Source organism: Peromyscus maniculatus, chromosome 7, assembly GCF_049852395.1.
Source record: "Peromyscus maniculatus bairdii isolate BWxNUB_F1_BW_parent chromosome 7, HU_Pman_BW_mat_3.1, whole genome shotgun sequence".
NCBI classification, from domain to species: domain Eukaryota; kingdom Metazoa; phylum Chordata; class Mammalia; order Rodentia; family Cricetidae; genus Peromyscus; species Peromyscus maniculatus.
Window position 1 is genome coordinate 69,864,521 of NC_134858.1, and position 22,333 is coordinate 69,886,853.

At 35.0% G+C, this 22,333-nt stretch overlaps 1 protein-coding gene across 7 annotated transcripts in view; it reads left to right on the forward strand.

The window, feature by feature from the left end:
- Znf280d (zinc finger protein 280D) overlaps positions 1–22,333 on the forward strand; it is an 87,925-nt gene that overhangs the window by 15,377 nt on the left and 50,215 nt on the right. For 6 of the 7 annotated variants that reach the window (XM_076576647.1, XM_076576652.1, XM_076576650.1 and 3 more), the window contains 8 exons: positions 407–450; positions 1,174–1,235; positions 4,877–5,023; positions 7,916–7,981; positions 8,082–8,221; positions 15,301–15,418; positions 19,967–20,134; positions 20,476–20,585. In XM_076576647.1, coding sequence (XP_076432762.1) covers positions 1,208–1,235; positions 4,877–5,023; positions 7,916–7,981; positions 8,082–8,221; positions 15,301–15,418; positions 19,967–20,134; positions 20,476–20,585 — 777 coding nt within the window. In that variant the 5' untranslated portion in view covers positions 407–450; positions 1,174–1,207. Of the gene's footprint in view, positions 1–406; positions 451–1,173; positions 1,236–4,876; positions 5,024–7,915; positions 7,982–8,081; positions 8,222–15,300; positions 15,419–19,966; positions 20,135–20,475; positions 20,586–22,333 lie in introns of those variants that run through there. The other variant, XM_076576649.1, reaches the window with a different exon arrangement.

A 22,333-nucleotide genomic window follows, 5' to 3' on the forward strand; every position in this document is an offset into this window, starting at 1 on the left:
GAAGTGACATTTACTAAAACAGTGCATTATGAGGAAATTATTCCTTTTTATGAAAGAATGTTACTTGTGCATATATTTTGTTGTGTGTTTGTTTGAGATATTGTCTCACTGTGTATTCTAGGCATCAAACTTTGCCTCAGCCTCCCAAGCTTCTGGATTACAGATATGTTTCACATGCTTGTCACAAATAACTTGGTTTAATTTACTAGTTTATCAGATTTATTGAAATTGGAAGTAATTGATATAATTTTATTTCTGAAATTTGGAATTATTCAGGAACGAACCAGTTATTTTAAATAAATTATATGCATAACAAACATCCAACTTAAACTTTTTTTATTAAAAAGGGTAAATTGTATATACATTGATAAAATCTGCCCTAATAGTTGATATCTTTATTTTGTAGAAAGGCAAGCTGAGATATAACTTGCTGCTTTTTGTGGTCACATGGTAAGTTTAAATATTTAAATTTGATTCAAGAATTTCTTCTTTTTTGTGTATTTGTTTGTGTTGTGTGAGTGCAGGTGCATGCTCTGTACATTTGGGCAGAGGTCAGAGAATGACATGGGATCCTGTTCTGTCACTCTCTGCCCTACTCCCTGTATACAGGGCCTCACTGGCCCTGAAGCTCACTGTTTCGGCTAGACTGCCTGGCTAGCAAGCTACCAGGATATACCTGTCTTTGTCCCCTAACACTGAGGGTACAAGGCACATACTTCCATGCCTAGCTGTTTGTGTAAGTGCTGGGGATCCAAACTGATGTCTTCCTGTTTGTTCAACAAATGTTCTTAGCCATTGTTCCATCTCCATCAAGAATTTCTTCCTTCCTTCCTTCCTTCCTTCCTTCCTTCCTTCCTTCCTTCCTTCCTTCCTTCCTTCTCCTCCTCCTCCTCCTCCTCCTCCTCCTCCTCCTCTTCTTCAAAGGGGTGGGAGTATATGTGGTGACTTTTCAAGACAGGGTTTCTCTGTGTAGCTCTGGCTGTCCTGGAACTCACTTTGGAGACCAGGCTGGCCTTGGACTCAGAGATCCACCTGCCTCTGCCTCCTGAGTGCTGGGATTAAAGGTGTGTGCCATTACTGCCTGGCTAAGAATTTCTTAATTCCAAGTTTTATATCTCAATATTTGCAGTTAAAATGACTAAAAATTGACTGATGTCATATGTCAATACTTAGGTGACAACTTATAGAAAGTCAGATCTGCAACTTGATGGGTGACAGTTCCTTTCAACCAAAAGGTAAGCATTGCTTCAATAACTGATACTCATGTGCAGCTGATGTATAATTATACTTTATAATAAAGGGTGAGAAGTGGGGCACATCTTAAAACCTTGGAACGATTGAAGTAACAAATGAACTAACAAGTCAAGTAGAAATGAAGTATTTTATCTCTACTAACAGAAATAGCTACTATTTATCAGTTTGGTATACTTTATCACATATTTCTTTTATGCTTGTCTGAACATTTATAAAAAATTATATAAAAGAATTATAGATTTTTCTTAAGAATCTTTAATATTAACAATGGCAGAGCCTTGTTATTTACACACACACACACACACACACACACACATACACACAAGTATATATATGCTTGCATGTGCTGTATACTTTATTAGTTTACAAGGGTTGTCATAACAAAATATTATAAACTAGGGGCTGGAGAGATGGCTCAGAGGTTAAGAGCCCCGACTGCTCTTCCAGAGGTCCTGAGTTCAATTCTCAGCACCCACATGGTGGCTCACAACCATCTGAAATGAGATCTGGCACCCTCTTCTGTGTTCATGATAAATAAATTAATATTAAAAAAATATTATAAACTAGCTGGTTCAATTTGGTAGAAATTTATTTTTGGACATTTTTTTAAAGGTTTATTTATTTATTATATATATGGTGTTCTGCTCTCATGTATGCCTGCATGCCAGAAGAGAGTACCAGATCTCATTACAGATGGTTGTGAGCCACCATGTGGTTGCTGGGAATTTAACTCGGGACCTTTGGAAGATTAGCCAGTGCTCTTAACCTCTGAGCCATCTCTCCAGCCCCCAAATTTTTGAGTGTAGAAAGTCAGGACCAGAGTATTGCTAGACTTGATGTCTTCTGAGAGTGGGTGAGAGAAAAGCTCCAGGCCTCTTATAAATGACCACATTAAATTTGTGTCTGATTGTGACCCTATTATTAAGAACATGGTAGAATATTGTCCTAATTTTGAGTTAAAAGTAGAAATGACACTTTTCTGGTATAATAGAAAAAAAATACTTAGAAATGATAAAAGATACTATTTAAAGTAGAACCTCAGATTATTTCTTTGGTAGACTTACTATCTTCATGTCTGGATAAGCTCCACTGATACTCATGTACATAGCTGTTCTATTAGTTGAGGCTCTTAACACTGTTTTCCTTCCCCACCTTGCCTCCCCCTGTTGTTGGCATTCCATCTTTTTCCATTACAATGTGAATCAATATGCATGTAATTTAAAGAGCCAAACAGTCTGAAAAAGGCTTTAATTGACTCTGCCAAAGTTTCATGAAGTTTTGTGTGCATGTATGTGTGTATACTATTGCACCAATTTTACTAACAATGTTAGATAATTAAAGATGGATGTTTTAGCTTTTTTAAAAAAAGTATCCTTTTCATTTCTAATTTATGTGTATGTGTGTGTCTGAGTTTATATCTTTGTGCATGTAGTGCTTGTAGAGACCAAAAGAGGGCATTGAATTTCCCTGGAGCTAGAGTTACAGGGAATTGTGAGCCACAATTATTCAGAATAGAGCTTGGAGTACTCTAGAAGAGAAGCAAATGCTCTTAACTGTAGAGCTATTTCTCTAGCCTCTGTTTTAGCTTTCTTTTTATATATGTAACTTATTTTATTGTTTTTAATTATGTGTAGTGTGTGTGTGTGTGTGTGTGTGTGTGTGTGTGTGTGTGTGTGTGTGTGTGTGTGTGTGTATGGGAGGGGGGTTATGTTCATGTGTGAATGTAGGTGTTCACAAATCCAGAGGAGGGTGCCAGATCTGTTGGGCCATCTTCAAAAGCAGTATATGCTCTTAACTGCTGAACAACCTTTCCAGCCTGTTTTATTTTTTATATTTTTCAAGTTTTGTTTTCCAGAGACAGGGTTTCTCTGTGTAGCCCTGGCTGTCATAAAACTTGCTCTCTAGACCAGGTGGGCCTTGAATTCAAAGATCACCTGCCTCTGCCTCTGAGATTAAAGTTGTGTACCACTACCACTTGGCCTGTGAGGTGATCTTGAAGTTAACTTTTGTTGTTGTTGTTGAGACAGGATTTCTCAGTGTAGTTTTGGTGCCTGTCCAGGATCTCACTCTGTAGACCAGGCTGGCCTGGAACTCACAGAGGTCCGCCTGCCTCTGTCTACAGAGTGCTGGGATTAAAGGCGTGTGCCACCACTGCCCGGCTTGAAGTTAACTTTTTTTTTCTTTGAGACAGGGTTTCTCTGTGTAGCTCTGCGCCTTTCATGGATCTCACTTTGGAGACCAGGCCGGCCTCGAACTCGCAGAGATCCGCCTGCCTCTGCCTCCTGAGTGCTGGGATTAAAGGCATGCGCCACCACCGCCCAGCTGAAGTTAACTTTTTAATCCCGTCATGTCCTGGCGAAGTCTTCTTAAAGTGCTGCTATCCTGCATCTATCCTATTTATTTGTTGTTCTCTAGACCTACTGACTTACTACTCTCTTCTGGGACTTTCTTTTGTATCCAATGCTATGTCCTGTGCTCCTTATGTCTTACTTTTTGTTCATTATGCTGCGTGTATGTCTGTGACTGTGTGTGTGTGTGTGTGTGTGTGTGTGTGTGTGTGTGCATATTCATGACTGCATATGTACTGAGATGTATGGGGAGGGAAATCAGAGGACAGTTTGTGGGAGTTGGTTCTATTCCACTATTTAGGGACTGGGGATCAAACTCAGGTCATCAGACTTGGCAGCAAGCATCTTTACCCACTAAGCCCTATTAGTTTTATTTCTATTCATACATTAATTTCTTTGGTGCCTCTGTTTCTTTCCTCTATTTTTCTTGCTTTTTTGTTATCTCTTTCTTAGAATCCTTTTAGTTTGTTTTTACTATCTTTTGATCTTTTACATAGGAAATTTTCCTTTCTAAAATTCCTGGTGCTTATCTATCCACCTTTAAGAGAGAGGTGTTCCTTGGTTAGAATTTCTAAGTAGTTTTTTCTGTATGCATTGCTTTATTGAATTTCTTTAGGGAGAAATGTGTAATTCATTCTACTTGAGATAAGCTTCAGTCCTTTCCTGTTTTTCTCTAGCACCATATCCCATTTTTTTTGCTCTTGTGCCTTGCATTTGTAAATCTGGTTCATTAATTATAATTTGTTTCCCATCTGTGGCTTCTTATTACAGTCTACCTCTCTTTTGTTAAGTCTTTTTTTTTTTTTTTTTTTTTTTTGGTTTTTTTCGAGACAGGGTTTCTCTGCGTAGCTTTGCGCCTTTCCTGGAACTCACTTGGTAGCCCAGGCTGGCCTCGAACTCGCAGAGATCCGCCTGCCTCTGCCTCCCGAGTGCTGGGATTAAAGGCGTGCGCCACCACCGCCCGGCTTTTTTTTTTTTTTTTAAGGCAATGGATAGGATATAATCCTTTTTGTGGAGATAATCATTCTATATGTATGACTGAAACTCATTTTGACTGGATTTTCTAGCTGCTGTAAATAAATAACCATTGTCTGTCTAAAGTCTACTAGTTTAGAGCTTAGAAAGTAAGATCTCAGTTTCTTACTGTTATCATGTACTCATCACAAACACCAATTCAGAAATTGTTACTAGGATTATTAAAGTAGATTTCTAATATGTTATATATAGCAAATAACTTTTTTAATTAAAAGAAAGTTGCTTCTTTTAAAAATTAGATAATTTAAAAATGGCAGAACTCTTCATGGAGTGTGAAGAAGAGGAGCTAGAACCATGGCAGAAGAAAGTGAAAGAAGTTGAAGAGGATGATGATGACGAGCCCATCTTTGTTGCAGAGATAGCAAGTTCAAAACCAGCAATTTCAAGTAAGCATTTACTTTGAGTGAAGGCAGTTGGATAAGGTTATTTCTTAGGGTTGTTGTGAAAATGTCCTCATCCCACCGTTAGAGGTTAGGAATGAGATACCTACTGGAAGACTGGTCAGGGTTGACTCTGACTGGAACTTTAAGAAGGGGTAGGTGCCAAGTACCAGCAGAGTAAGCAAGGAAATGCACGGGATTTTCTGGTGACATTGGAGCTCTTCTGAGAGCAGAAATTAAAATTTTAGTGGTGCTGAATAAACCAGTTTATCTGTTTCTTTTTCTTTTTTCTCTCTTAAACCCAGAGTAGCTTAAAGGGAAAATTTAGAATGCTTAGCTTTAATTTTTGAGATGTACTAAATAAATTTTGTGTTAATTTGAGATGAGAATCTCATGTCCAGGCCCCACTGTCGTCATCTCCACTCGGCTACAAAATGCAGAGAGAGTGTGTGATAACGGCTTACAGCTTCTGACCACAGCTGTCTTTCAGCAGCACCTTATGTATGTGATACTGAGGGTGCTGCCTCAAGCCATTGTGTTTTTCTTGTGTCACAGTTAGTACACTCCCATCTCAGGCTTTTTAGTAGTACACTCCCATCTCAGGCCTTTGGATTATTAGCTTTCAGTTAGAATGTTTGGACCTAACATTGTCACAGTGTTAAGGTAAGAAACTGATAGCTGTTAAGCTGTCTACTCAGAAATGTCTAAACAGAGCCAGGTGGGGTAGCTTCACAGCACTAGAGAGATACTTGGGGAGGCAGGTGAATCTCTGTGGCTTCCAGGCCAGCCAGGGCTAGATGGTGAGACCTGTCTCAATGGAAAAAAATCCAAAGTGTATAAATTTCAAAGATAAAAAGATTCTTTCTCATTTTAATTACATGTTTAAGCCCGAAAAAGTTATCAAAATTGCTAATGTGTCCAGCATACTAGTATTTCTTATTTTACCTTGGTTAACAGTAAGAGAGTACTATGAAATTTTCTGAAAGCGTACTTCTTGCTTTTCTTGTATAGGATTGGATTGGTACTTTTATACAGTTTTATAATAGAATAATTTAACCAAATGAAATGTCAGTATCATTTCCTGTGATAGATAGGTAATTTCCCATGGAATGCTAAGTGAGATGCTATTTGGATTATAAAATAAGTTGAGTATGATAGTGTGCATGTGACTAATATCAGAATGGTCTGTTTTCTTATTTATCGTTTCCTAGGTATTGATTATCTTACACTTGAATGTTACTATATTGCAATATTATTATTCAAAATCTCAATGAAAATATGACAGGATTCAAGTTGAATTTATACTGATTAGAGATGACTGTTAACTGTACTCAACTATAACAATGTATATTAGTTTTAAGATGATTCTGTAAGAAAGAGATTGACATTAGATTTTTTTTCTGAACTGTGAAGATGAAAAATTAAAATGATTATATTATTTTATCTGGAGGCCATAGGAGTTTCAACATATGAAATGTGAATTAGATGCGTAAGAATTTGTCTTTTATAGATCACAACCACTAAAATAGTATATTAATAGTTATTTGATAGTTTGATTTTTTTTTTTTTTTTTTTTAAGTTTTGGTTTTTTTGAGACAGGGTTTTTCTGTATAGCTTTGGAGCCTGACCTGGAATTTGCTCTGTAGACCAGGCTGGCCTTAAACTCACAGGGATCCACCTGCATCTGCCTCCCGAGTGCTGGGATTAAAGGTGTGTGCCACCACTGACCGGTGATAGTTTAAATATTAATCTTGGTTTTCTGATTGAAAAAAGTCAAGTTGTTTGAGTAGCTTCTTCTTCTTATAAAATTAATGTAGTACTTGATTAGTAAGCACTGTGTTAACATTACTGAAAAAATATTAGCTAGTTTAACTATTTTACAAAGATCTATTTAGTTTTAATTTATGTGTATATGTATTTGCCTGCATGTATGTATGTATTCAATGAGTACTTGGTGCTCACAGAGGTCAGAAGAGGTTATTGTATCCCTTCAAACTGGCAATACAGGTGGTTGTGAGATACCATGTGGGTGCTGGGACTTGAACCTGCAAGAGCAAGTTTTCATTCTTTCAAATTTTTGTTTCCTGAGTAAGCTAGATGTTAAAAACTTTGCACATTCATATGTATGTAAGAGTAAGAACTTTAAATCAGTCCCTCAAAGTCATGCCAATCTTAACTTCTGATAAGATGATAGATTTGATCCTCTTAACTTATAAGATATTCCAGTAAACTTTAGATTCATTTTAGTCTGTAACTTCTAGTAGTTTCCTTTTTGGAACTCAAAGATAATGATAAATAGTCCATGGAAATTCTCCTTTTAGAACTGTGAATAGAATATGGAGAATGGATCGGGGTTTAATTTTAAGTCATAGGAACCCAAACATATATACAATTCTGTCACCATCCCTAGGAAAGTATAGACTTCAACTCCACACAACCATATTTAAATATGTTTTTAGAAGAGGTTTTTTTTTTTTTTTTTTTTTTTTTTTTTTTTTTGGCTTTTTGAGACAAGTTTTCTCTGTGACATCCCTGGCTGCCCTGGAACTCAGGCTGGCCTCAAATTCACAGAGATCTGCTTGCTTCTGCTTCCTGAATGCTGGGATTAAAGGTGTGTACCACTAGGCCTGGCTTTTGGAAGATTTTATGTGGACAAAAATTTCTTTCCCTTGTAGAATGTTTGGCTTATATGCATTTGGATTTATCATTTGGATTTATTATACTTCTGGCCTTTGGACATTTAGTTATAATGAGAAAGATTGTGCTTATTCTATCAAACAGTTAATGCTGATAAAATATTTTCAAATTAAGATAATATTCCTTCTAATATGTTTTCAGTTCATAATTTTAATATCTCTATTTCACTCAAACAAATTTAAAATATCTGTATTTTTTTAGATATTTTGAACAGAGTTAACCCCAGCTCCCATTCACGAGGACTAAAGAACGGTGCACTTAATCGAGGTATAATACTATTGTATTACTTTAATTTTAAACTAAAATAGTTTGAAAAACTTGATTATATAGAAATGTATTTAATGTGTTGTGTAATTTTAAAATACAGGTTTTACTACTTCATTCAAGCCTACAAGTCAACGCTTCCCCAATCCAGCATCAAATCCTGTGGCTGCCTTGCCAGTCAGTTTTCATCCTGAACCTAGATCTTCAGATAGCTCTGTTATTGTTCAACCATTCTCTAAACCTGTAAGTGTTTTCAAAACTATTTAGTCAGTTTGAAATATTAACAATACCCAATTAAAATTATAGATTATCAACAAGTAGTCACCTATTATCATAATGGGTACCACAAAAGGTTAGTCAGATGGGGAATATGCTTAAACTGGTTAGGTATAGCTTTGGAAACGAAGACTCTCAAAATGTGAATACAAAGATTATACTGAAGATCACATGATAGCAAAATATTTATGCTTGCAAACTGGGCCAGGTACTTTTAATTTTGAAAAATTATTGAGAAGCCTTGATAGTGTTTTATTCTGAGAAATGTACCTTCATACTTTAGTTAAAAATCCTTAGTAAAAAGTAATAGATAATGGTAATAATTAAATTTATTAAGCTACTAATAGGCAAATATTTGTACTAAATGCCATACATAAAATAATCTCATTTAATTCTTAAATATACCTAGGAAGCAGGTATTGTTACTTCCTCCATTTTATAGTTAAATAAATACTGAGTTTATAGTGATTAAATGATTCACTTAGGACTCATAGCTGAGTGGATCTCAGATCTCAGTATAGGCTAATCTATAGTTTATCTGTATATGCATATATATACATGTGTATATATTGTATATGAGTGTATAGTGTGAAAAATGAAAGTATTTCCTCAGCTTAGCGGTTCTAAGGATGGTGTGCAATTCTGGAGGATTCCTTAAGACACTTTTAGGTGTTTGATTTCAACACCATTGTCAAGATAATTGAAGACACTTTCTTTTTCACTGTTTGACATTTGCATTGACGACACAAAAACAGTGCTGACCAAGCTGCTGATGGCTTATTGTGAGTCAAAAAAAAGCACTCATCTGCACCAAAGTTTGTGGGTTAGCCACCACCATGCATGCCCAATGAAGTATATAGCCAGTTATAGCCAGTTTTTCAAAAAAGTTTTGCAATGTATTAAACATGTTATTTTGTTAACTATACCCTTGAATATGTGTCTTTTTAAATATTCTGTGTGGCGAAGTGAGTAGTGTACATAAAGCATTTCTGTGTCTGAAATATCTTGATGATTGTCTTTACGGAAAAGCATTAGCATGATTAGCAAGCTGAAATACCTGATGCATTTTAATTGAATGCATTTTTACTTGAAATAATGACTGACAAGTTATGGTATATTATTTCTTCATATTGCCATAAACTAACGTATATTAATTATTTTATAGTCTTACAGTTTGTGTTGGTGGGAGGTAGATTGTAGCTTAACTGGATCCTCTGCTTTAGGGCCTAATAGGACTACCATTCAAGATTTGGTCCTCAAAGCAGTCTCATCAAAAGCGTTACTGGGGAAGTGTCTTCCAAGTTCAGATGCTTGTTGGTAGCATTGGTTTCCTAAAAGATTGTCAGAGTGAGTCTCAGGATCCTTCTAGGTTTTGACTTACTCCTTGCCATGTGGGTCTTCCCAACATGACTACTTGGCTCCTGAAAGTAAGGGAGAGTTCTTTGTTGTTGTTGGTGTTGGTGGTGTTTTGGTTTTAGTCAGCTTTTCTCTGTGTAGCCCTCTGGAACTCACTCTGTAGACCAGGCTGCCCTCAAACTCAGAGACTTGCCTATCTCTGCCTCCTGAGTGTTGAGACGACTGCCTGACTTGATTTTCTTAGTTTTAAGAAACAATTATGTTCATAAAATGATGTTATATACTTTGTCATCTTTACCATATTATTTTGTTAAGAATCAAGTCAGCTGTCCTAGCCACATTAAAAGGAAGGGAATTATATAGGATATGAATATCAGGAGATGGTACCATGGAGTCCACTTTAGAATGAAGTTATTCAGTCCTCAGTTTGGTACAGATTTCATCAATGTTGAACATAGTGTGCCTTCCATTTATGGGAAATGGCTGATAGTTGTGTTCTTTCTTACCAAGGATAAAATTTGAGCTGTCAAGAAAAAAATTAAAATGTTGGAAATCTTTAATCTGCCATTTTGATCTTGACAGCTCCCTAGTATTTCAAGACTTTTTTGATGGGTGGTATAAATAAATGGATTTTTTGATGATGTGTAGTGAACTTTTTCAATATTTAAAATAGTTTATGAAACCAATAGTTTGTAACTAACCAAAGTATATATGTTACTGAAATGTCTGAATAAGAGTATATTGTAGGCTAATGATTTTAATGGCATAAGGTATCAAAAGTTCACAGATGAAAATTTCAGATTTCATCGTGATATACCTTTAAGAAAGTACTGCCTTATGAGTTTTAGTAGGATCAAAGTAGTATCTCAACAGGGGTAATTCACACTACTGAAATGCTCCTTTCCATTACATGTTGTCATGAGTCCATATTCTCTTTTGAGCATTTAGCTTAGTTATTAGAGAAGAGAGCTTGCCTAGTACACACAAAACTCTGGGTTCAAGCACATACAACTAATCCCAACACTTGGAGATGTAGAAGCAGGAGGATCAGGTGTACAAGGCCATCCTTGACCACATAGTGAATTTGAGGCTAACCTGGGATAATGGAGACCCTAGCTCCCAAAATGAAAATAAAAATCGCAGAGATATAAAATACTACTTTTTTTTAATGTATCTTCAAATAATTTTTTTATAAAAATGCTACTCATGCTGATCTATAATACACTTAATGTAATTTAAAAATAAAGTAGTATTTAATATATTTCTGTTTTAAGTTCTAGTTTGGTAAATATCTATGGATTTACCAATGTGAAAAGTGTTTTGGGGTTTAGTTATTTTTAAATGTTTAAGATCAACTTGATGCTGGAAAGTTAGGTTAGCACTGCCTTAGTGAATAGTAGTAGTTCTTCTTTAGACAAAAACCAGGAGAGTCTACTGACTTTCTATCTTGGATCCTGTAAGGTTCCAAAGGCTATTCATGTTCTTCAAAAATACAGTAAATGTTATAGTGAATTTGTTTTCTTGTACTTGTCATTAGTTGTTCGACATTTAGAGGAGAAAACTAGAGAAGGAAAAGCTGACTAACAGAGTAAGAGAAACAAACCCCACTCTGAGGAAGAAAGCAGCAAAGGGTGGCATTTCAGCTCTAGAAAAGTAGAGACTGGAGTCCTTTCACTTCAGAGTGTTTCCTGGCTGTGGACAGAAGACACCTCAACTGACGGGTTGTACTCCTGGAATCCTGTGGGGAAAGAGTAGATTGGCCAGTTGGTTTGTACAGTGCCTAGAAATCATACATTTAAGTCTCAGTTATCTGTGTGGTCAAAGCTAAAATCACAGACGTGTTCTGGAATGAAGCTTCTTATTTTAGGGGCTTTCCCCATGAATGTTGGAAGCTACATTGGCTTTAATTATTATTTTTATTGGTTTTTTAATTTTTAATTTAATAAATTGTAATTAATAGTTTAACATTTTATGTCATGTTTTTAATTTTTCATGGAATATCTTTGTATCTCAACACTATTCAGGCAGGTATGGAAATATATTACTGTTAATATCATCAATAAAGTTAATATGTATGACTAATGGGTATGAATATCATTGATAATGTCAATATGATATATGACTATTGAGTATGAATTACTTTGTTTCACTTATTTACTTATTTATTTATTTAATTTTAGTTTTTTGAGACAAGGTTTCTCTGTGTAGTCTTGGATGTCCTAGAGCTCACTTTGTAGACCAGGTTGGCCTTGAATTTATAGAGATCCACCTGCATCTGCCTCCCGAGTGCTGTGATTAAAGGTGTGTGCCACCATCGCCCTGCTCTGAGTATGAGTTTTATGTCTTCATTTAGACTTGGATTATAGTTTCAATCCATCAGTAACAAATGATGCTGTTTTGAGAGCCTTCCTCAACCACACCTAACCTTAGCCTACCTGTCTATATATTGGGAAAGAATGTTAGGTCTTCATTAATACCACTGTGATAACTAATTGATATACATTTACTGTGACAAGCAAGCGAACGTAATGTATACGATGTGACATTTTAGTTTGTTAGGTTAAGTGGTTAAATAAATGTTGGTTATCCTAATTCTATTCTAGTATCTACTTTACTCTTACTACTGCATTTAGCAAACAATTTTCAGGTAGTCCATTTTTTAGTTATTCTGAACTTTCATAAGACACTGAAAAATCTGTTTGAAAATTCTTTTTAGTTAGTTATTTGTTGACTAATAGGTTGCCTTCTTTGTAATACTAAAGATACTTAATAAATTACTTTTTAGGGATGTGTTTAGTAGGAATAACTGTTACAGTTTTGTTAAAGAGTTTTGGTTTTTCATTTTGTTTTTGACAGAGCAAATGAATATTTGAAAGTACAAATATTTGGAAAAAGTGTTTGCTTTAATGAAATAAGATTGTATTTGGTTACTGTTAGGTCATGGAATTAATGAATTTTTTTATTTTATTTACACTACATCTTAGGTTCAGATGCTCATGTCTGCCTCAAATTCTAAGTATGGTATTGCTTTAGGATTATAAATTATTTCTATGATCTTATAACAATCCCATATCAGTAAAGTTAGTAATAAAATGAAATTCTTAATTATCCTTTAATTTATAAGCACAAAACAAAACCTACATGTTTTTGAAAGATAAACGTATCTGAGGGGAGTTTAGAAAAGACAGAAGAATTTATTGTTTATCAGTTTATGTGCCATAAGGAGCTCAATTGTGCAGGTCAGCACGTTTACTTTTTCACTAAGCAGTCTATGAGGACCGTGTCCTATTTTTCGAAAGCTTGATAGTAATGGTTATATGATAACTCATGAGTTTAACTCTTATCTATTATTGAAAATATAGGGTTTAATCTTCATTAAGCTTTCTTTACCATAAATTCTTGAAAGTTTAATAAAGGACACTTTCGAGACTTTTATAATTAACTGAAGTCTTTATGTAAAGTCATCCCAAAATATAACCTAGTTTGCCAATAGTGAATATTATCCTTCCTTTAACTTTATTAAAATTAATATTAGTCTTGCAGAAAAGGTAGGAGAGAGTGCCTATATTTTTCTCATCTAGCTTTCCTCATGTTAACATCTTACCTCTTATGGCTAACAATTAATGTTAACCAAACTTCAGATTCATAATTAGAACGTGACCAAATTTCTACTGATGTCCTTAGATCTTGTTTTTGAGTCTACCTTGCAGTTACTCTTAACTCTTCATTCATAGTTTTTACAGTTACACTTTTCTATTCATGACTCTGACAACTAAACATTGTAAGTAAGTTATTTTTAGTAGACATCATTTTTAAACAATACTAGTTTGTAATCGTTAAATATTTGTATTTGCATCTTTCTGTCCAGTAAATTAAAAAAGAGGGTATATCAAGTATATTCGTCTTTAGCGTTTTGTTTTTGAACTAGTATATACCCTTCTATTTTTTTGTTGTTAAAACAGCTCTTTTTGAGACAAGGTTGCCCAGGCAATCCTTGAGCTGGCGAAATAGCCAAGGAATGCTTTCAATTCCAGATCGTCCTATTTTCACTTTCTGAGTGCTGGGATTCCAGGTGTGCACCTTGGTGCCTGGCTTTTTTTTTTCCCCCATGGGAGGGGTCATTTTGATACTTAAGCATTGTTTAACTTAAAACCCATTTTATCATGTGGAAGGTCCAAAAATCAGTTAGAACTTACTTTGCAGAGTGATTATTGTTCCTTATGAGTCATATTGGATTATATTTGTGTGTGCACATACATTAGTAAACTTGTTATGTAGTATTGGAGCTTATATCTCTAGTTGTATTGACCACTTCATAATTATACTGAATATGTATACAGTTACATTGAAACTTATATTGCTCTATTCTTGACCACATTACAGTCCATCTCATACTTTTCACTATGCTCTTAAGATTTTGCTAACTTGGCTAAAAATTCCTTTGAGCTCTAGTGTATGTAGTTGGTTGTTTTTACTCTTTGATCTGTGGCTCTTTTTCTCTTTGGGAGGCCCACCACCCAGCTCCCAAATAAATATCCACAGAGGCTTATTCTTTTTTATGAATGCCTGGCCTTAGCTTGGCTTATTTCTAGGCAGCTTTTCTTAACTATCCCGTCTACCTTTTGCCTCGGGGCTTTTACCTTTCTCTATTTCTGTATATCTTTTCTTTCCTTCTTATTTCATGTCTGGCTGTGTGGATGGCGCCTCATGCCCTCCTTTTTCTCATTCCTCTTTCTCCCCAGATTTCTCCTCCTCCTTCTTATTCTCTCTTCCTGCCAGCCCAGCCTATCCTTTCTCCTGCTTTGCTATTGGCCATTCAGCACTTTATTAGCTGAGTCAGGTGTTTTAGACAAAATAACACAGCTTCACAGGATTAAATGCAACATAAAAGAATGCAACACATCTTTGCATCATTAAACAAATGTTCCACAGCATAAACAAATGTAACACATCTTAAAATAATATTCTACAACACTCTAGGTCTCTTGGAGAAGGCACATGGGCTGAGGTATTTTATCAGCTGCTTCTGTTCTAATCTCTTTCTGATTGGCACTAGTACTTCATTCTATGGCCCAAGTTGCTTTCTTTTTTTTCCCCTGTGACATTTGACATTCCTTGGCTTAGGATAGATAGGTTTCTGTGGAACAATTAGAAAAGTAAGGATGCATTATTTTTCTTCATCGCTTGAAATTCATTTCATATAAAAAAAATTCACCCTCAACAGTGATATTTGGGAGTAGGATATAAGAGTTACTGAAGCTTTTAATTTTTTACATTCATGCCACTATGTTTTCATTTTTCCTCTTTGTTTATGCAGAGTTTTTACTGAGTTCTGTTATTTACTTCTTGATGATATATTGCAGTTTTAGAACCTCTAAGCATGTGTTGGTCTTACAGATATAAAGTAAGTTTGCATTTCTTTTACTTTGAAAACACTGGATTAGAACTTGCTGCCCAGGTTAGGTGATCAGTTTTAGCTGGGCACACAGGAATAAATGAGCTCTATTAGCTTGCTTTCAATTTTGAGAGTTGATAATTTTGTCCAACTACTTTTGTGTTTTTCTAACTTGTTGACTCATCAAAGGTTTTTATCCATGATATAGGTATGTCATGAAATTACTTTTATACATGTGTTTAAGACAATGGTTTTATGTCCAGTTCATGTAATATTCTTTCTTTGAATTTAACAGGGTTATTTAACAAACTCTCCACGAGTTCTGTCTAATAACTCTTCAGAGTTACTGTTTGACCTGACCCAGGATACAGGATTATCACATTACCAAGGGGGACCAGCACTTTCTATTGCAGGTTGGTGTCATTACTTTTTTCTTTAAAAGAGTTAAAAGAAAGTTGATGGATAATCATATGGAATTAACTTTGTGTTTTGAAGCCCGTACCTTTGTGTGAATGTATTTGTATATTGTAATATGGACTGCTGTAAGTAGTTTTTAGTGTCTTTTTGAGGCAGTTTTATGTAAAATCTTCACTAAACCACATTGTACTCTTTTTCCCCCCTGTGGATCCAACCTTAAAAATGCTTAAAAAACATCAGTGAATTAGAGATAGCTTGAGATACTATAAACGTTGTTAAGAAAAATTAGTTTCTGTGGTTACTAGTGTAAACAGGTATATGGTTATAATTGAATTCTTAATTAGGTTAATGCCTCTATTTCAATAAGTGATTTCAGTATATAGTTATGTATGACTTTATGGTGCTATAAAGTGGCCACAATTAAATAGTTTTTAGACTAGTGACGTGACTCAGCAGGCAAAGGGACTTGCTTCCAAGCATAATGACCTGAGCTCCATCGCTTGGACCCACATAGTGGGATGAGAGAACTGACTCCTAGCAAGTTGTCCTCTGACCTCCACATGTGTGTTTCTACCATCCTTCCCTTGCCCTCCCCTCCTCTCATAAATAAAAGGTAATTAAAGAAGTAGTTCTTGAATGTGGTGGTGTACACCTGCAATCTCAGCATTTGAGGCTGTGGCAGAGGATTATTGTCAGTTTGAGGTCAACCTGGACTATGTAATGATATCAAGGCCATTCTGTGCTACATAATGGGACTGTGTCCCCAAAACAGACAAATTATTAGTAACTTAAACATAGTAAAAAATGGTCTTTAGAGTGAGAGGGCCGTGGAGCCAGAGCAGATCCACGACAAATTTCTAAAACCCTGCCAGGGACCAGACCTTAGTTTCCATTCACTGGAACTGGCTGGAGCTGAGCAAGCAGTTCTTGGGGAGATCACAACTCAGGGGCAACCAGTCAGCAGGTGCCCCACAGCCTTTTGCTGACTCAGTAGCCCCCCCCCCCCAACTCCCAACATTCTGCTAGCTAAAGATAGCTTTTCTTATCCTCCCTTCAACAAGCCCCTAACCACTCCCACCAATCAGCCCCCAGACTAATCTTTCCTCCACCAATCAGCACCAGATTAATCCCTCCTCCCTGGAATTCCCCTAACTCCACTTAAAAGAAGCTTGCTACCTCCCTTCCGGGGCGCTATTTGCCACCCCAGCATGTTGGAAATAATAAATGCTCTTGCTGATTGCATTTGTGACTGATGGTCTTTCTTGGGGGCTTCTCTCGGACCCTAACAAGAGTAATGAAATTTACCTATTGAAGATTTAAAGTTCCTTTAGTGCATATGATAAGTATTCTTCATTAATTTAAAATATATTAGTGTACCATGGAGGAATTTTGTCTTTTGAAAATTCCTAATAATTAAGGCAAGTTAATTCTTTAACGGTAGCAATTTGTATTTATTCAAGTATTTTAACTAAGATGTACAAGGTATTTTGGAATGTGTAGATTGTTTACTAGATAGATTAATGAGGTATTTACCAGATTTCCTGCACTTTGTTTTTTCATAATAGGGCTTAAAGTGCTTTTCCATTTTAAAAATACCTTATTTGATAAACACGTCTCTGAATGTCACTTACATACATAGTTTACTAAAATGTTTACTAATATCTTGTTAATAAAATAGGTACAAGCGAAAAGAAACGGAGAAAAAATATTTGTATTAAATCTGGCATTAGGAAGCTCATAGACTTTACTCATAGGAAAAGTCTTCAGTCTTGAAACTTCTGGGAAGAAAGAACCAATAAAGACTCCTATTCTCCCTCTCAGCTTTCTACTACAGTGAGTGAAACTTCATTAAGTGGGATAACTAGGAAGTCGTAGGTTTGAACCTCTGCTCTTAGGAATGTTTAGTTTTTATCAGATCAGTTGACCTCTTTGTACTTTCAATTTTTCATATTAAGAGATGGGGCTATTCATTTATCTTTTGTAATTCATTCAGTTCTCCACACCTGGAGCAAGGCACCTGAAGATATCATTTTGACTCTTGCTCTAGTTCACACAGGGCTTTTTTGATGCCCAAACAAAATAAGTGAAATGTGAAAATAAATTTATAAGGTTCAAAGGATTTGATAACAAATACCGGTAGCATGATTGACAGACTACTGTCTGGAGATTATGAGGTTTGAGTTTGACTTTGAAAGAAAGCAGCATTTTTTATTGGCAGAGCTAGAATTGTTTGGGGGTAGGGAGTAGCACAAGCCTGACAAAGCAGATAAAGGGTCAGCATTTAAAACACATGCAGGACCAGTTGACATGGATCAGTTGGTAAAAGCATTTGCTTCCAAGTCTGACAGCTTGAGTTTGATCCCTGGAGCCTACATGGTAGAAGGAGAGAACAGACTCACAGATTGTTCCGAGTTTCACTGAAATTCCATGACTTGTGCACCCCTTCACTCATATGCACAGAGATAGATAAATAAATGGAAAAAAGATTGGAATGAATGCAAAGTGGTTTTATTTTATGTTGAGATTTCTCATGTTAAATTTTCTCATGTTAAATTTTTACATTGAACCGTCTATTTTTACCATTCATTCTATTTTGTAATTATTTGATTAATTAAAAATGCTATCACTCATTTGTTTTCCAAGTAACTTAAACATGTTAATACGATTACACTACCAGAGATCTTTTTCATGTATCTGCAGTGTGTCTGTCTCTGATCAAGTGTTTTTTTGCTTTGTTTTGTTTTGAAGACAGGGTTTCTCTGTGTAGTTTTGTTCCCTGTTTCCTGTATCTTGGTCTGTAGACCAGGCTGACCTCAAATTCACAGAGATTCGCCTGGCTCTGCCTCCCAAGTACTGGGATTAAAGGTGTGCTCCACCATCGCCCGGCCTTCAAGTGTTTTGAAGATCAAGAAAAAAATCATTATTATTTTGTCTTGAAAGATGAAACAATGAAATGAGCTAGTATAATATTCTTATTTCTTGGCAAGTTTGTCCTCATTAAAAATAACGATAGGCAAATCTTTTGGAATAATTTTATTCTTTAAAGCAAGTTAAGGTATAAAGTGTTTTGTTAGTAATGATAATTGTTATTTATTATTTTTCTATGTACCAAGTATTTTAAGGTTCTTTGAATACATTGTTTGACCTTAAAGTAACTGTAAAATAAGATATAATGTACTTTACAAAATGGAAAATGAAACTCAGAGAAGTTAAATAAGAATACATAAAGCGAAACTGACAGAAGTCTGGGTTTGAACTCAAGTTATCTAACTTACATGCCTGGAATATCTTTAACATTTGTTGTTTTTACATTTAATGTACAGATGGGACTATTTAATACACAGTTAGGGAGTCCTTTGTACAATGTACATTATGTGTTATTTTAAAAAAATACTTTGTTTGGCCTAATTATAGTCTCTCTGCCCCTCAATCTCTTGCTGATATTCTACTGTTTAATCTTTTAGCTTTATGGTGATTTTTTTCAAATGGAAAATTATTTTTAAGAATGAAATCTCTATGTAAACAAAGATTCATGCAAAAGTCTAATAAATCAAATGGAAGAGTTTTTTGTTTGTTTGTTTTTGGTCAGGCACTCTTTAATATATTCCCTAAAATGGGACACAACTCCTGCTCTTATATGCCCTTTCATTTGAGTGAGTACAATATTATTTAGGCATAAAAGTTTCTATTTTGTACATAGCAGTAAGTGTGTAATGTCACAACCATAAAGAGATCAGTTTGTTCATTAGATGGAAAAGGACTAATGTCACATTAGGCATTTTAAATAGTTACAAAATTTTAGCCTGGCATCATAGTGCACACCTTTAATCCCATCATCACTCAGGAGGCAGAGGCAGGCAGATCTCCAAGTTCATGGCCAGCCAGGTCTACAGAATGAGTTCCAGGACATCTAGGGATTTACAGAGAAACTCTGTCTTGGAAAAAAAAAATGAAAGAAATTTTAGAATCTATAAATGTTTAGAAAAAATGATTGTGTGTGTGTGCATGTTTTTGTGTGTGTGTGTGTGTGTGTGTGTGTGTGTGTGTGTAGTACAAACTTAAATGTATTTAAGCATCTGAAGATTATTGGTTCTTAGGAACTTCAGAATATCTTTCAACAGTTTTTTTTTTTTTCAAGCCATATTGAGAATGTTCTTGCATAGAAAGGTAATTTCACAGATTGATCAAATAAATATAGCCCTTCGTAAGTTTTTATGCTATTTCTTTATACTCTCTAAGTTTGTATCATTTAATTTTTTTTTTTTTTTTTTTTTTTTTTTTTTTTTTGAGACAGGGTCTTACTATGTAGCCCTGCTTGGCTTGGAACTGGTTAGGTAGATCAGGCTGGTCTCAGATTCACAGAGCTCTGCCTACCTCTGCCTCCAAGTACTGGGATTAAAGGTGTGTGCCACTGTGCCCAGCATTATCATTAATTTTTATCATTGATAGTTATATATTTTAATTCCCACATATAGACTTAACTAGTTATGAGCAGTATTTTATAACATTTTAAAATCTTTTTCCCACTATTTAAATCATTTTAGGTTTGAATGAAAGTTCATTTTCGTCAAAACGTCTTTCTGGTTCTGACATAAGCAGTGTTAACCCAAAAAAGCCTAAAGCCAGTGACAGTATTCCTGGAACAGATGCCTCTTCTGTAGTCCCAGAAAAGCCCCCATCAGTGTCGTCTCTGCAGGTGGTGACATCGCAAGGTAACGAGGACAAAATTACTGTGGTATTTAAAGATAAGGTTTGCAAATTGTTACAGATTTAGAAACTAATAGTGGTTATTTAAAGTTAAAAAGTGCTGAATTGATGGCTTACTGGTGAAGAGCCTTAAAACCCTTGCAGAGAACCCCAGCACCCACACTAACACCAGCTAACTCGAGCTCCATGAGGCCTGACATTCTCATCTGGCCCCACAGCCGCCAACAGAAATGTGGCATTCTTGTACACATGTGTGTGCACCGAGTAATAATTAAAAATAATTCGTTTTAAAAAAAAACCCTGAAAAGTGCTTTTTGTTTCATAATTGATTTGAATTTATTTTTAGGTGTAAATTGCTCATCAAATCAATCTAAAAATGGAACAACTTTTCCAAGAGCATGTCCTAAATGCAATATTCACTTCAATCTTTTGGATCCTCTGAAAAATCACATGACGGTAAAATTTTTAAGATCTAATTTTAAAAAGTTTGAAAATCTCTAAAAATGTTAATGACTGGTTTATAGTAAAGGATGGTTTGTTCTAACGAGTTAGGTATGAAATCTCATACTGGATATATCCATAGTGCTTCGGTAAAAGTTTATATTCAAAATGGTTCTATAAGGTAGTGAAATTCTGCTGGGCATGGTGGCACATGCCTTTAATCCCAGACTTGCAAAGCATAGGCAGATAGATCTCTGTGAATTCGAGGCCAACCTAGTCTATAGGACAGTCACAGCTATACAGAGAAACCCTGTCTCAAAAAACCAAAAAAGAAGACAGTGAAATTCCTTAGTCCATATATTTTACAATATTTGCTTATTGTATTCTGGTTTTAAACAATATATTGATTAAATCATATTCAGATTTGTAAAACATTTTAGTGTAAATTTAATTTTTTTATAACTTAAAAATTCTATTTTATATATATGGTAATGTGTGCATTCCTCATTAGATGATGATCTAAGATATACATATTAATTGTCAGTATTCAGATATAAACTTTAAATGCTCATGTTTTTCTTATGAAATAATTGTTTTGATAATGCCCAGAATATAGTTTGTACAACTACTACAAATTAGTTTAAAGTTTTTATTGAAGTAAGAAGCTTTTGGTTTAGATTTTAAGAAAATTTCAAAGTATTTATGAATTATGAAGGTTAGCTAACACATTCGTTCAAATACTAGCTTTTACTGTGCTCTGCTGTGCCTTTATAAAAATGTTCTGTGATCTTGTTCCTACTATAAATGACAACAAGGCAGGAGGAGATAAGAAAAAACAATATAGAATGTAAAAGGAAGAGAATGAAAGAAAAGAATTAAGTAGCTATTGCTATTTCAGAGACTGACTATTTTTTTTAACTCATTATTTTTAAAAACGGAAACAGGAGAGGGGAAACATGTCTGTCAGTGGTATTGCCACTAGTTAAGTTGTCCATACTCTTGTAAATAACCCTTCACTCATCAAAGTAATCACAGTCAAACTGATTGAGCTTAAAAAAAAAAAACACAAGCTGAAGACAGGAGGAGGACTTACTACTTCTTGGGAGCAGGCAGAATAGGAACAAGGACAAGAGAGGATAGTGAAGGTTGAATGTGATCAAAATATATTATGTACAGATATGAAAATGTCATAGTGGAACCATGCTTATGAATAGTTAATATAGACAAAAAAAAAAACTTTGAAAAATTCCAAACCTAGTCTCTTATTCAGAATTATATTTGATTTATACTACTTGTAGCTCCCAGAGTGTAGCCTTGAGAATTGTACTTTGTGCTTTGCTCATACAGGAAAATTATCCTGTTCAAGTGATTTCCACTTTCTTTGTAATGTTTTAAAATATGATGGTTTATATGTTTGGCATTAGAGATAGAGGGTCAAAAGGGAATACATTAGTTGTCTTACTCATTTTTTGACTAAGTTTTGTAACCACATGATTCATAAAAGCCTATACAGGGATGCAAATGAGGAGTCTGGCCCCAATTCATATCTACCTGATTCCTAAGGTGACTCTCAAAGTAAATAACTTCATATTAGTTTGCTTTATGTACTCTCTGGTTTTCTTTTTGTGTTTATAGATAAATATGAATGTTCTTATTTTCCCTCTTATGTGTACAAATTGTATTATACTGTATAGTCTTCTTGGCCTAATTGACTTTCTATTGCTGTGATAGAAACATCATGACCAAAAGCAATGTAGAAAGGA